Raw genomic sequence first — 13,406 nt, 5'->3', positions numbered from 1 at the left:
ATAAACAGGATGAGCTCAATATCTGTGTTCGGTCACGGGGCCACGATCTCGTTGTGATCACTGAGACGTGGTGGGACAGCTCGCATGACTGGAATGCTGTCATGGAGGGCTCTGTCCTCTTTAGGAAAGACAGGCTGGGGAAGCGAGGGGGTGGGGTTGCCCTTTATGTGAGGGAGCAATTACAGTGTACCCAGCTCCACCTGGGGGAGGGTGAAGGACAAGTGGAGAGCTTGTGGGTAAGAATTAAGGGGTGGGCTGGTATGGGGGACACGGTGGTGGGGGTCTACTACAGGTCTCCAGATCAGGAGGAGGATGTTGATGAGGCCTTCTACCAGCAGCTGCTAGTAGTCTCACGATCACGAGCGCTGGTCCAGCGGAGGGCCACAAAGATGATACGGGGCCTGGAGCATCTTCCCTACAAGGAAAGGCTGTGAAACCTGGGTCTGTTCAGCCTGGAGAAGACTGAGAGGGGATCTCCTCAGTGTATATAAACATCTGAGGGGTGGGAGATAGAAGGATGTAGCCAACCTCTTCTCAGTGGTTTGTGGGGATGGGACAAGGGGCAATGGCTGCAAGTTAGAGCACAGGAAGTTCCGCACTGACATGCGAAAGAACTTCACAGTGAGGGTGATGGAGCATTGGAACAGGCTGCCCAGGGAGGTTGTGGAGTCTCCTTCTCCGGAGATATTCAAGGCCTGTCTGGATGCCTACCTGGGCAGCCTGCTCTGAGGAATCTGCTTTGGCAGGGGGGTTGGACCCGATGATCTTTCGAGGTCCCTTCCAACCCCTACAGTTCTGTGATTCTGTGACTCTCTTCCTTAGCCCCCCCTGCTTCCTCTCAGTAATTATATGAGACAGTAGCCATATTTTGGCAAGTAGAGCATTACGATCAACCGAGCCACTAAAGTTCCTGCACTGCCCTCCTTTCATCTGCCATAAATGGAGTATCCACCTCCTCCCATTGCAATGCAGTAGGTATCTGTGGAAAGACAGCACAGCAACTACCCCAAACATTTCCGACTGAGCTCAACACTTCTCTCAAGGCTCTCGGCCAAGCAACTGGAAGAAACACCTGCCATCAAGTACAAAATATATGTTTTATTATTCAGCCTAACCAATACATCACAGAAAGCAAAAACATGACAACTCTGTATCAAAAGGATATACAGTATATCTAATTGTATTTGTTATAGTACCATACCTGCAAAAAATATTAATTCATGTATCTGATCTTCTATAAATTCTGTAGGTGCTCTAAGTGAAAAAAAATGTCTAGTTAACAACACATGAAAGAGAACGTGAACTAAGACTCCTTCTGATGCCCTCAAAGGCACCTCTCTCAAAAAGTTCCTGTTTAATTTTGATTTATTTTTTTTTTTTTTTATGAATTTTGCATCGTTCCTTGAATTACGTGTCGAATCTTCTCTGCATCTTTTTCTATAGTTTTATTTTTAGGATCAATCTTGAGAGCTGCTTCATAATCCTGGAGACCTAGTATGGACACATTTATAAGAATGTCAGTCGTTAACGCAAGAGTGTTTTCCTCTTTAGCAACTAACTGGAAGTAACTGTTCCCAGTCACCTGCGTGAAGTATTGCTCTTGAATTTTGCTGTTGAGCAAGATAGATCAGAACAACAATAGGATTTACTTTTGTCAGTAAATCAAATTTATATCTTGCTTATATTATTTTTAAAAACATTTTAGTGGAAACATCACTAGTATATATTTTCAGATACCAAAATATGGAAACAGAGACGCTCATTCATTCATACGTGCATATACACACATCAACTATCTGCTTTCTTTCGTGTAAAGACTTTTTGTAGTTTAGGGCTCCTACCTGCAGACAGTCTTGCAGTTGTTGAAAACATGCCATTCAGTTAATAAATAGACAAATGAGCACTTTAGTCCAATCTACATCAGAATCAGTCTAAATTAAAAAATAAGCATACCGGATAGAGGAATTACAGAGGAGGGGAGTGTTCAAAAGTGTTCTGCAGAAGACAGAAAAACAATGACAGAACGAATGTGCATGAAAACAAGAAAAAAAAATGCATTAACTGTGAATAAGATAGCTCAAAAAAAAAAAAAGAAAACATAAGCAGAGGAATTAATTAAATAAATTACATAAATCCTCAGTTATCTTTTTTTTAATAAGGTTTCCAAGTGAAAATAAAATTGAAAGGAAACAACAAAGAGATTCCTGGGCAGAAAAAGATAAGAACTGGGAAAAGCTCTACATTGACATTTTGAATATTCTTTAGTTTTTATTATAATCTTTCACTTGTAACTTTTCCTTACAAAGCCAACCTGAGAGGGACACGTAATTCAGGTACTGTCACAAAGATCACACATACCTGATGAAACGACTTGCTGGTCAACACAGATATGTCACTACGCAGTTCACGAGCAAATGTTTCAGGAATATTTCAGGTTATTTTAAGTCAGTACATTCTATAATTGCTAATACTATAAACTCAAAACCAATAAAACATTGCTTCACACGCAAAAGAACTTGTGCAATCTAGTTACACATGAGTTTGCATCCCACATTTTAATGCCTTTCATTCTCTCTACAATAATACCTTCCATGGCCACCAAGTTACCACAGTTGAGTCAGCCATTATGCACAAAAAGAATGACTACCAGCAGACCAAAGGGAAGATACACAACTCACTAAAGCCTTTTCCTCAACGGAGAAGCTAATTTGTATCGCTTACATGAGGAGTAAAACCAATTTTCCTAAAACGTGTGAAAAAAAACAGTAGAATTGCAATTAGCCAGTAGATTTTAAAAAATAAAATTAAGGTATAAAGGTTCCTAACAAAAAGAAAGATTGCACAGGCTTCCTTTAATATGTCTTTCCTAAAAAAAAATAAAAATAAAAAATAAAGACGTGCAGTCTCGTTTTGCTGAACAGAGTTACTTGCTTGTCAGTATTAATCCATGTTTGTGTGTTCATAAAATCAAAGTCTTACCTTCAGCATATAATTCCAGCTGACAAAAAGCTGTACCACGTCTCACATATGCTTTTACTCGAGCATTCTCATTATCAGGAACAGGTGGTGTCAGCAATTCTAGTGCCTTTACAAATGAAAATAGCAAAAATATTTAGAGGTAGATTTTCCATAATTTTCCATAATTCTGGTTTGTTTGTTTCCATTTACACACATACTCTTTTCACTTACTAAGTAACTATTCAAATGTAATTATATGGCTTGTCAATCTCATTGCTAAGATTCCTATCTGCTGTCTCATAGTTTGGTAAATACAGTGTCATTGCCATGGCTAAAAACTCATACATACTATGCTAAGTGTTTATTCAAACAACGTATTTTATTTTCATAAATGATATCGCCTATTATGCTACAAACAAACAAACAAATCACATGTTGCAACACCAGTTACTCTGAAAAAAGGGGAGGGGGTGGCTTCAAGTCTCAAGACTTATTAGTTCAAAAGATAGTAGCTCTGTAATAACTTTCTCCAAATTTTGTCAGCTATCATTTGAGGTCACTCCCCTCTCATTGCACAAGAGAGGAAAAAAAAAAAGAAAAAAAAAAAGAGGGAGAGTTGCTAATAGAGGTGATCCAGCCCTCCTTTAAAAATATCTGTATTGTTTTTAAAGTGTCTCCGTCCTCACTATCATCACCCTTTCTTTCTTCCCACCAAGCGAAGAACAACACAACATAATACAATGGGTATTTGTGTATATTCTGCACCTTTCCTGCTCAAAATTGTCTTTTTTTTTTTTTTTCCCCAAGTGCAGGTATTCCTTTAATATTTTACCAGTAAAAAAATGTGTGCTGATCAATCAGCATCATCATATCAATTCTGAATTTAAAAATTTTGAATTGCACTAATAGTTATTTACAGATCTGCTTGAAACAGAAGCATCACAGTAATAATCACAATCATGTGTAAGAAAACAGTCTGAGAACTTATATATTTATACCTTAGAGGAATCTTCAATGGCTTTGTGTAAATTCCTCAGTTTAAGATGGCAAGCAGCACGATTCAGATACAGTAGTGGAAGCTTATTGTTTAGCCGGACTGCAAGGTTATATGCATTCACAGCTGCAAGATAGTTTCCTGTTGCAAACATTTTGCTAAGTATAAAACAAGTGAAATGTAATTTAATTAAGGTGATGCATCATGAAATAAATACCTACTTATTGTTAACCACAGTTTTTTTTTTTAATAGAAATTTTAGCAGCTTGGTCAGTTGTAAATTCTGAGAACAACATAGGTGAAGTTCAGTCAAACTTAATGCTCAGAATATAGCATATCAACACACAACTTTGCAAAAAAGACACTGCCTAAAAGCAATGAAGATCAATAAAAGGTGAATGAACTCTTCTATGCATTCACATGACTGCTTTTTGAAGTGACGTATGTGATTGTGATTGCTTATTTCATTTTAAATAGACCTTCAAATGGAACCTAACTTACTTTCCTTTGTCCTTTAACCAGTCTGGATTCTTCTCCTCTTCTTTTAAGTCTTTCAGCTCAGACAAATCATCACTTATTATTCTTCGAGCTTCTGCTTGTTTATGTAGCCACTTTTAATATATAATGAAAAAGTATTATTTCTGAAGTAAAATTTAAGTTTTCCTTTTGTTTATTCACTCAGTCCTATCAAAAGAGTACTATTTGTCATGTATTTTGGACAGAGAGAAATAGTTAATAATGTAAGACGGAAGGATTTTCCTATTTTCCCCAAATATTGCTATGTGATAAGTAAGGTTACTACATTACTAATACATATTCAATAAAGCTCTTTTAGACACTCTGTAAGCTTCTGTGAGTTTCTTTTTAAGACAGAACTTAACATACATTAAGTATAAAGAAATTTCAAATCTTGTACTACATGGAATTCAATTAATATTGCAAATTTAAAAACAAAAAAGAAATGAAACTTTATTTACCACAATCACATGTTTGGTGAAAATATATATCTTTAATATATATTTTATTTAAATTAAGATTTAAATAAGACAGTATTCTTTGGCCGTTGAGAATACCATACAGGTAACATTTTTGACAACTTCCAGAATAAACAGTAATAATTAACCGTCTTGGAAGATAACAGAAGCACCATACTAAAAAGAGAACAATCTCTACCTCCTCCTCTTCTGCTACACGAGATTCTCGTAGGGCTGTAGGAAAAACTCGTGACGTGAAGTTGATTTTAATTGTACCAGAAGATCGAGGAGCTGGTAGTTGCTCTTCCTTTAAGTTTTCTGAAAACATACTACAGGAACCACAACCTACAAAGAGAATTGGGGTACTGGAAGTGAAAAATGAAGCAAAAGTGATTTTTTCCTGTTTTTCTACCAAATTCCTAATTTATTAATTCTGCATGTTAGCAATAAATCTCTAATAATAGCACAGCAAAAGTTTGGACTTGTTCTTTTGAAGAAAAGTTTCAAACAATGTTTATTCTTTCTGTATATCATGCAATCTGTTACTGACTACACTGTCATGAATGAATGTACATTCTGCTTACACCACCATCTCTGTCACTTACATGACTCTCTGTTGGGGCAAGTGAAGTGCAATACAAACAAAACAAGAATGAACAATTTTCTCTTGATCTACTTCACTATTGTCTCTCTGTAGGGCTAAGGCATGGGACAGAGTGAAAGCAGACTGCCTACTTCTATGAAAACTAGTAGTTGGATACCTTAGTGGTAACATGAACTCCACTCTCAGAAACTGTGCAACACACTATTAGAAAGACTTCCTGTTCTACTTTCCTAAAGCCTACTGCAAAACTTGCCCGCTTATTTCCAAGGACTTAAATGAGAGCTAAAAAATCACATGGTATTGCTCAACAAATCACAAGAAAATAAAGACACAAAAATAACTGCAAAATAAAAGAATTAACTCAGTACAGTGGACACAAAGATAAATGATGAACTAAAAACATCCAGGAATAACGTTACATCCACACACTGAAGAATGATAAAACACATCCCAATAATACAACCTTTTGTAGGTTTGAGTCTGGTCTTCAAAGTTTCTTCACTAGGAATGTTAGTTTTGTTAATTTTTTCCTTTTTCTTCTCCTTTAGTTGCTCTACTTCTTCATGTAGTTGCCCTTCTTTTTGTACCTTCTTTTGATTCTCAACATCTTTCAGCTGATCTTTCCATAACTCCAACTCCTTAGTGACTTTCTGCTTCTCCTGTTCTTTCAGCTCTTCAATTCTTTTTCCTTCTGCTTCTTCTAGCTGTTTGAAATATAAAACTGAGATATGTAGCATCCAATAATAAGAGAACTGAGTAAAAGATACCGTTATTTTCCCAGTTTCATTTCCTAAGTGCATCTTCACCATTAGTATGATCTCAAAAGCAGAGTTATGAAAGACACTTAAAAATAGTTAGGAAAGATTTCTAATTAGCTTTTAAAAGAAGTCACAAGTTTTAACTATTTTACTACCACTATGTAGGTGTATGGTCCCAAAACAGTCAAAAATAAAGTTTTATTTATATTTTGAAGAATACAATCCACAAATAAACCTTTGGTAGGTTTTCCTGTTATCTCCAGAGTTCATTTTGGTTCACCACAGAAAAGCATGCTGTTCACATACCTTCTTTATTATGAAAAAATCATTTTATTTTTTAAATCTACTTGGACTGTTTTATTATACTTGATGATAAAGCTCTTCCTGCCTCTGCTTCAATAATGATAATGATTACTTTAGTAAGAGAGGTAGGAAGTGCCTTCTGATGAGGCCCTAATTACCAGCAATTCTAGAAGATGACACTTCACTGTTCGTTAACCAAACTTTTACTTCAATATCCTAGCTATATTTCAACTGTGGAATATACAGAAATGTGAACATATACCTTCATTTTAATGCATTATTTCTTCTGTCTACTTCTCTTTGGAATTATTACATACAGGGAATAGATATAGCCTTTCAGCTGAGAAAGTTATTAATTGCAAATTATTTTTTGTCGAAATTTCATATGCAATCTTAGAAGTTCATTGCATACCTTTAAAAGTTCATTTAAACACAAATGAAGTTACCAGAGTTTTTATATACATTTAAGGAAAAAAAGTGTCTTAGAATACACACAAAATGCAGAACAACCACATACAAAAAATAACAGCAGTGAACACCTGATATAGAACAACAATGAATAAATAAGTTTTTATATATCCACGTTTTTGTAAGCAACAAATGACCAAACACTTGTGCTGTTGCAGAGGCTACAGAAGATTAATATTTTGCTACATTATTATTGTCTCCTTTCAACTGATAAAAATCTGAATTCCTCACCAATATTTTTCATGATTAATATTAATATAAAATGAGAACTTCTTATATTTTTTCTATATCATTTTTATATGTGGTAGTAGATACGTTTTAAGTGCAAATTAAAAGTAAGATTCTCTACTGCTGTAATAAAAATTAGTACTTCTTACATTTTTAAGGTACGCTTAAAGCAGCTGCCCGATTCATTGGCAATTAATTATGTTTACATGTATGATAGAGATTTTTCCAAATTTACCTTCATTGTGGCCTCCAAAGCATATTTTTTATGTTCTTGTTTTGTAACTTTTTTTGCTTCTGTCTCCTCTTTTGCCTTTTCATGGGCTTTTAGAACAGCATTCTCTCTCAGATATTGCAGTTTCTCCTTACTAGCTTAAAACAAACAAGAATATTTCAGAAATATAGGCCCAAAGTTTTACTGTTACATACCATATTCATAAAACCAGAAATCCTCTTTCCACTTTACCTAAGAAAATGTAACTTCTCAAAATCCACAAAGCACACTTTATCAAGTCCATCTCTTAAAAAGAAAATCTAAGATTCGTTTAAACGCTCAATATAAGTTTTATGTGAAACTTTGTTTTGTGCTCACTATAACGTTCTCACGTTCCTTCTTAAAAAAAATAAAGTAGAAGAGAACAGACAATGAGCAATACAATTTAATTTAGCTTGAACTGTAAAGTAAGAGCACTTTTTTTTTTTCCTCCAAAACTGCCTTTTCTAGTAGTTTCTCTCTTTTCAGTACTTCAGCACTTCAACTCCAACAGTTGGTTTTGAAGGTCAGTGTGAAACTAGTAAAAACACAAAGAGCACCTGCAATTTCTTATGAAGGAGCTAGAGGTAATTCAGAATAATTACATCCCCAACTGACACCGTAGTTTTCAGTGCCAGATCAGAGTTCATAGGCTTTCTGAAAATTACTGATACACACAAAAAGTCATGAAGGTAAAGGTAATATTTTTCTAGACTAAATAATATAGCTGGAAGAGCAGTAAAGCTAGTATTCTGGCACCTTATTTTTCACAAGCTTACCATTCTCTAGAGTTAGGGATTCCCACATGCCCACTTCCTTTTTATACAAAGTGAAGAAAACAATTCCATTTCCAATCTTCGCTGTGCTGTTTGTGTCATCAATAGGAGCGTATAAGATGGCTTCAAATAAGAAGGGAGGAACGCTTACCTATAGAAACATAATTAATGAGCATGTACTAATACTTAAATTTGTAATGAATTACCATACAGCCAAAATACTCGGTGCAAGCATACAGCAAACCTCAGGAAACACATGCTACCGACAAGGCTGATTTGCCGAGTGTGCCATACCAAGATTTTACCTCCTATTAGAGCAAATAAGAGATGGAAACGGTTTGTTTTCCAGTAGACCTCCACTTCGTGATTATGTGGATAGCATGAACAGCTGCGTCTAGGGAAGCCCCACCTTGAGGTAGCGCTCGGTGCAGAAGATGTTGGCGGCGGTGACCCGCACGCCGGGCACGGGCAGCGAGAGGAAGACGGCGGAGCCGCTCTGCCGCCAGCTGTGCCCCCGCAGCCACACCGGCATGGCGCCCGCAGCGCCCGTTGCTAGGGAGGAGCAGGAGGGGGAGGGGGCGGAGCGCTGCCGGGGCTCTGAGGGAGCGCTTCCGCCTCTCCCTCACCGCCCGCGGGGGCCGCAGGCAGGCGCCCCGCAGCCTCAGCCAATAGCACGCCGGGGGGAGCGGGGCGCGGCGCACGCTGGGAGTTGTGGTCCCCGGGGCCAGTAGGGCTCCCGTCACCCCCTCCATGCCCCCTGGCCGCGGGGCCGTGAGGCACCAAGTTTAAAAGCAGGCGCGCCTGGTAAGGTTGCTGACGTGTCACAGCGAAGATTAATTTCTCATATTTTATTAGCCGTATTCCAAAGGAGCGAGCAAATATTAGCAGTTTTCATTAAGATCTAACTGTAGTTCTTCATCAGTACAACATACGGATAGGTATCAAAGGTTTAAAGACTCTTTCCGAGGAAGAAAGCCACAATAACCAATATGATCGATATGATCTGACCAATATGGACAGTCTCCAGCTCCCTTCACCCAGACCAGTATCATCTGGGTCTGGCTTCAGATCTGGTATCATCAACGGGAATCGGAATCAAATTCCACATTCCCAGAGTATTCAGAAGTATCCGAGGAAAAAGATGTAAGCAGAAGTCAGAATACTTTAGGAATTTTTTGGCACATGTAACCTTCAAAAAAAGGAAAAAAAAAAAAAAAAACTTCACTCACTGTTTTAAAATTATGGTATTGAAAGAGCAACATTGGACAGAACAATTGTAATGTAACAGCAATTCCAAATCCCCTACTGCTCCAGAACGCAGCTGTGGTGATCCCCAATACATTCATCAGTTTTGTAGAGTCTACTCACGGATACATCTTACACTTGTGGAGTGCTGGCCTTCTGCTTTGGTCATCCACGTGTTGTTTTTAGTTTAATCACAGAGAATATACTGAAATGAAGCAGCTTATTATTTATTCCTGCCAGCAGTAAGACATTACACATACACAATTTACAATATAGGCCACAGGTACATTTACCAGTATTTGATCTTCTTAAATTACACAAAATAGCTTCAGTACGTTTTTTTTTTAAAAAAAAAAAAACAAAAAAAAAACAAAAAAAAAACAAACCACTCCAATCCCCCTTCCCCATGTTGTATTGATATGCATCTACAAAACCAGCACCTGTGTCAGAGACATTCCACATTGCTAGCTTGCTTGGACAAATGACTGAGCTCTTGCTGTGACACTTGCAAAATAAACTAGAAGAGAGGTCCGTTCAGGATCTTTCTTCTGCTGTTACTACTTTATCAGTCAAAAGTGCAAGAAGCTTTGTAGTGAGAGAAAGGAAGAGATTAAACGTTCCCTGGAAAAACTTTAAATTCCTATTTCCTGTGTTCTGAAGGATGGAGACTTCTATTCCCATCAAATCTTACTAATATTGCTCTGGAGCTTCTAGTTCCTAATATATTCATATCTTCCAGGAGGTTATTTTATTCTTAATGGCTTTGGAGGCTTAAAAAAGTATCTTTGTAGTACTCTGCATTTCCTTACCTAATTTGTTTAATAATCCCCCCCTCCCCGCAAAATTCTTCCCCATTTTATTAATTGGAATAAATAATTATTTGCATAATGTCTTCCCAAAAGCAATAAATAAATAAATAAATATCAAATCTATTCAGGCAAATGATGACTAAGCCTTCCTTCAAGAAATAACAGGATTCATGGTGCAAGACCTTTTCTAATCTGCTTTGAAGTTATTCAGATTAATGCCTCTAGAGAACAGCAGACTTCTCTAATAGAGGCAGAAGCTGCCTTTTTTGATCTTACAGTTTCTTGCAGGATTATGCCCAATCCAAATGTGTTCTCACAGGCAAAACATTTCAAGAGTTAACTTACACATTACATCATCTTCGTAAATCGGAAGGCAATTTCCCCAGACACACACACACAAAAAATCTTTATTTTAAAAGAAACTGAAACCAGACAACAGAAAGCAACACAGTTACATGCAGCGCTGGACAAAAATCTACCATACACATTTTCCAAGAACACTTGATTCAGATTTTTATAATTGTTCTTCTAAATGGGTCAAGTACCACATCATTATTAAAAAAAATAATGTCAACAACCTTGATTAGTTCATATTTTGCACTGCTTGGATGGCAGTAGATAGGTAACTTGTTTTTTTTATATAAACTCGTTTTTTGAAAAAAAAATTTCTCTCTGAAAGGAAAATATGAACAAAAAAGTCCAAGTCAGAAGGCCCTAAAGAACACAGAATCTGCTCTAGAGGCCATATACAAAGGCTTGGAGGATACACTGTCTTTCAAGTAAAAATCCCTCAATTACTACACATTTCAGACAAAAAAAAATAAGAAAAGAACAAATACATTAAGAGTTTGCCCTCCTCAAGTTACATGGAAATTCAGATTTAGACCATCCTTTAGCAGATGATGAGTCTCCAGGTATAAAGGCAACACCTCTCATGCCTCCAACCCTGACCTGTTTTCAATACAGCAATTCCTGAAATACAGTGAGCATACCTCTGAGGAAAAAGGTTGGGCTGGATCAAAAATTATTCTGAGATACACAGTTTGATCGTGAAAAGGATAATTCATCCTGTACAGTAAACAATACAAAAACAGGTGCTCCATATGGTCTTGGTGTAAGTTCCCTGGTTCGGAAATGGCTAAGGGCAACCTTGAATACTTTAAGCTATAGGCAGCACCTCTAAGGGGCTGAACACCATTCAGAATTTATTATCTCAGAAGTGATGACACACAACACTAGGGCACTAAAGAGACCCTTTATTTCCATATAAAGCAACAAGAAATCAGAGGCATTCCATACAAAGAAGTGAATGTGCATAACTCAGTACGTAGTGTAGGACAGTTATATTGCCTTGAAAGTTCTGCTAAGTACACTTAATTTTCCAATTTTAAGGAAGAGTCTATTCTAATATAGAAAGCTTCAGACAAAACTTAAGTCATTGCAGAATAACTTCGAAGTACATCCAGTTCTACATCTTCCTGCATATATCTAATCACATCCAATAGATTAAAAAAAATAAATCATGTTTTGTAATCCAAGTAAAGAGCGTCAGAATAGGATTTTCACACCCATGAGCTTACCACCTACATGTTCACCCATTTGTCAGTGGATACCGTCAAGGAATTCATGCTAATAGTTACAGCAACAGGAGGACAACGCACGTAAGTGCAGCATGTTGTGAAATGTCGCCTGTTTTAATTATCATGAACTGCTACCATCTATCATACCTCATTCTATGCAAGATACCAGGCCAGCTACCAATCCATAAACAATAATGTATCACATACTTCATAGAGTAGCTTAAAACACATCATGATATGAAATAATTTGTATTACATAGTAATTTAATCCCTTGCCACAGGGTTAATGTTGGACAAAGTCTGGAAACTTTTTTCCAATTTGAATTACATACATTAACTTTGCCACACACCACAGCACTAATGCATGTATTACTTTAGACATGCTCTAATTTAAAATTGAAACAAAAAAGTTGTTGCAAAAATACATGTCACCAATGTGGAACACATTCAAGATTGTATAAAAGTACTGAACTGATATTCCCAAAACAGGTATATTTAAGCAGTACATAAGGAAAGATTAGTTTTAATATGAAACAGTCATTTAAGTCACATACAACATGATAAGAAGCATGACTTCCTCTTTTAATAATGTTACACCAATACTTTTACTGGCAGGCAATGTTTATATATAAAATGAAAGGGACATATTTAATGCAGATGTGTTATTGTATTAAGTTGGAATAAAGACAAATGTTGAAGAGGTGCTACATTTGAACACCGTTGATTTTGTAAAAATCTCAAACCATAAAAAGCATTTCGCTTATAAACAGAGGCCCAGAACTGCAAAAGCTCTGAAATATTCTTGACTTCGTGCATGCAGTTCCACTGACTTCATCACATACTTGAAGCTAAGTCTGAAAAATGTACTTACAAAATTGGTTCTTAGACAAAAAAAAAAGTCACAAAGTATATTCATTTTTGAGGAGCCCCCAGCATTATATTTTTGTTTTAAACAGAGAAAAATCTTATCACTTTTGTCTCCTTTATCTGAAGATTTCAAATAATAATTAGCCTCTAAACACCCTTCAGAAATAAGCATCAGTCCAGTCCTCTGACAGAAGAAACTGAGGCACAAACTGCCAACCTGTTTGTCTCAAGTTTTCAAAGCAATCAGTGAACCAGCCAGAAACCAGAGTCGTGATACCTGCTCTCTAGCCTATACACACCCTAACAGCAATGAAGTACTTCAAAGAGAACATTGGGTTTTTTTCCTTGTTTAAAACTGATCTATGGCAAAAACTAAGTATTAAGGGCAATTTAGGCCAATTTACACCTAGTTATTTCAGCCTAGGGAAAAAAAGAAAAGATTTCCAGCAGTATAGGCTGCATTTCTGAACGTGATAAGGTATTTAAAAAGGACTCAGGCCTTCCCCACAAAATGTTAAGGTTTGTAAGACTTACAAAATCTTTGCGATATTTTGGTGTGCAGCACCAGTAGTCTAAATCACTAATAATGAAA

At 36.7% G+C, this 13,406-nt stretch overlaps 1 protein-coding gene across 5 annotated transcripts; it reads right to left on the bottom strand.

The window, feature by feature from the left end:
• Nucleotides 1-1,081: 1,081 nt before the first annotated feature.
• Nucleotides 1,082-8,921, bottom strand: DNAAF4 (dynein axonemal assembly factor 4). Of its 5 annotated transcripts, XM_084532267.1 has the most exons (10): nt 8,723-8,921; nt 8,317-8,464; nt 7,523-7,656; nt 5,994-6,234; nt 5,126-5,271; nt 4,454-4,563; nt 3,957-4,110; nt 2,980-3,085; nt 1,954-1,995; nt 1,082-1,491 (listed from the first exon to the last, which is right to left on the bottom strand). In XM_084532267.1, the coding sequence occupies exons 1-9, from the start codon at nt 8,843-8,845 to the stop codon at nt 1,985-1,987; spliced, it is 1,173 nt and encodes a 390-aa protein (XP_084388393.1). In that variant the 5' UTR covers nt 8,846-8,921; the 3' UTR covers nt 1,082-1,491; nt 1,954-1,984. The 5 variants fall into 5 exon arrangements, with proteins under 5 accessions (XP_084388393.1, XP_084388390.1, XP_084388394.1 ...); XM_084532264.1 differs by lacking the exon at nt 1,954-1,995; XM_084532268.1 differs by lacking the exon at nt 1,954-1,995 and having other exon boundaries at nt 8,608-8,875.
• Between the last annotated feature and the right edge of the window lie 4,485 nt (nt 8,922-13,406).

This window comes from Aythya ferina, assembly GCF_964211825.1.
Source record: "Aythya ferina genome assembly, chromosome: 11".
NCBI lineage: Eukaryota > Metazoa > Chordata > Aves > Anseriformes > Anatidae > Aythya > Aythya ferina.
The sequence above is the reverse complement of the archived record's forward strand: the minus strand, read 5'-3'. Positions and strand labels throughout refer to the sequence as shown.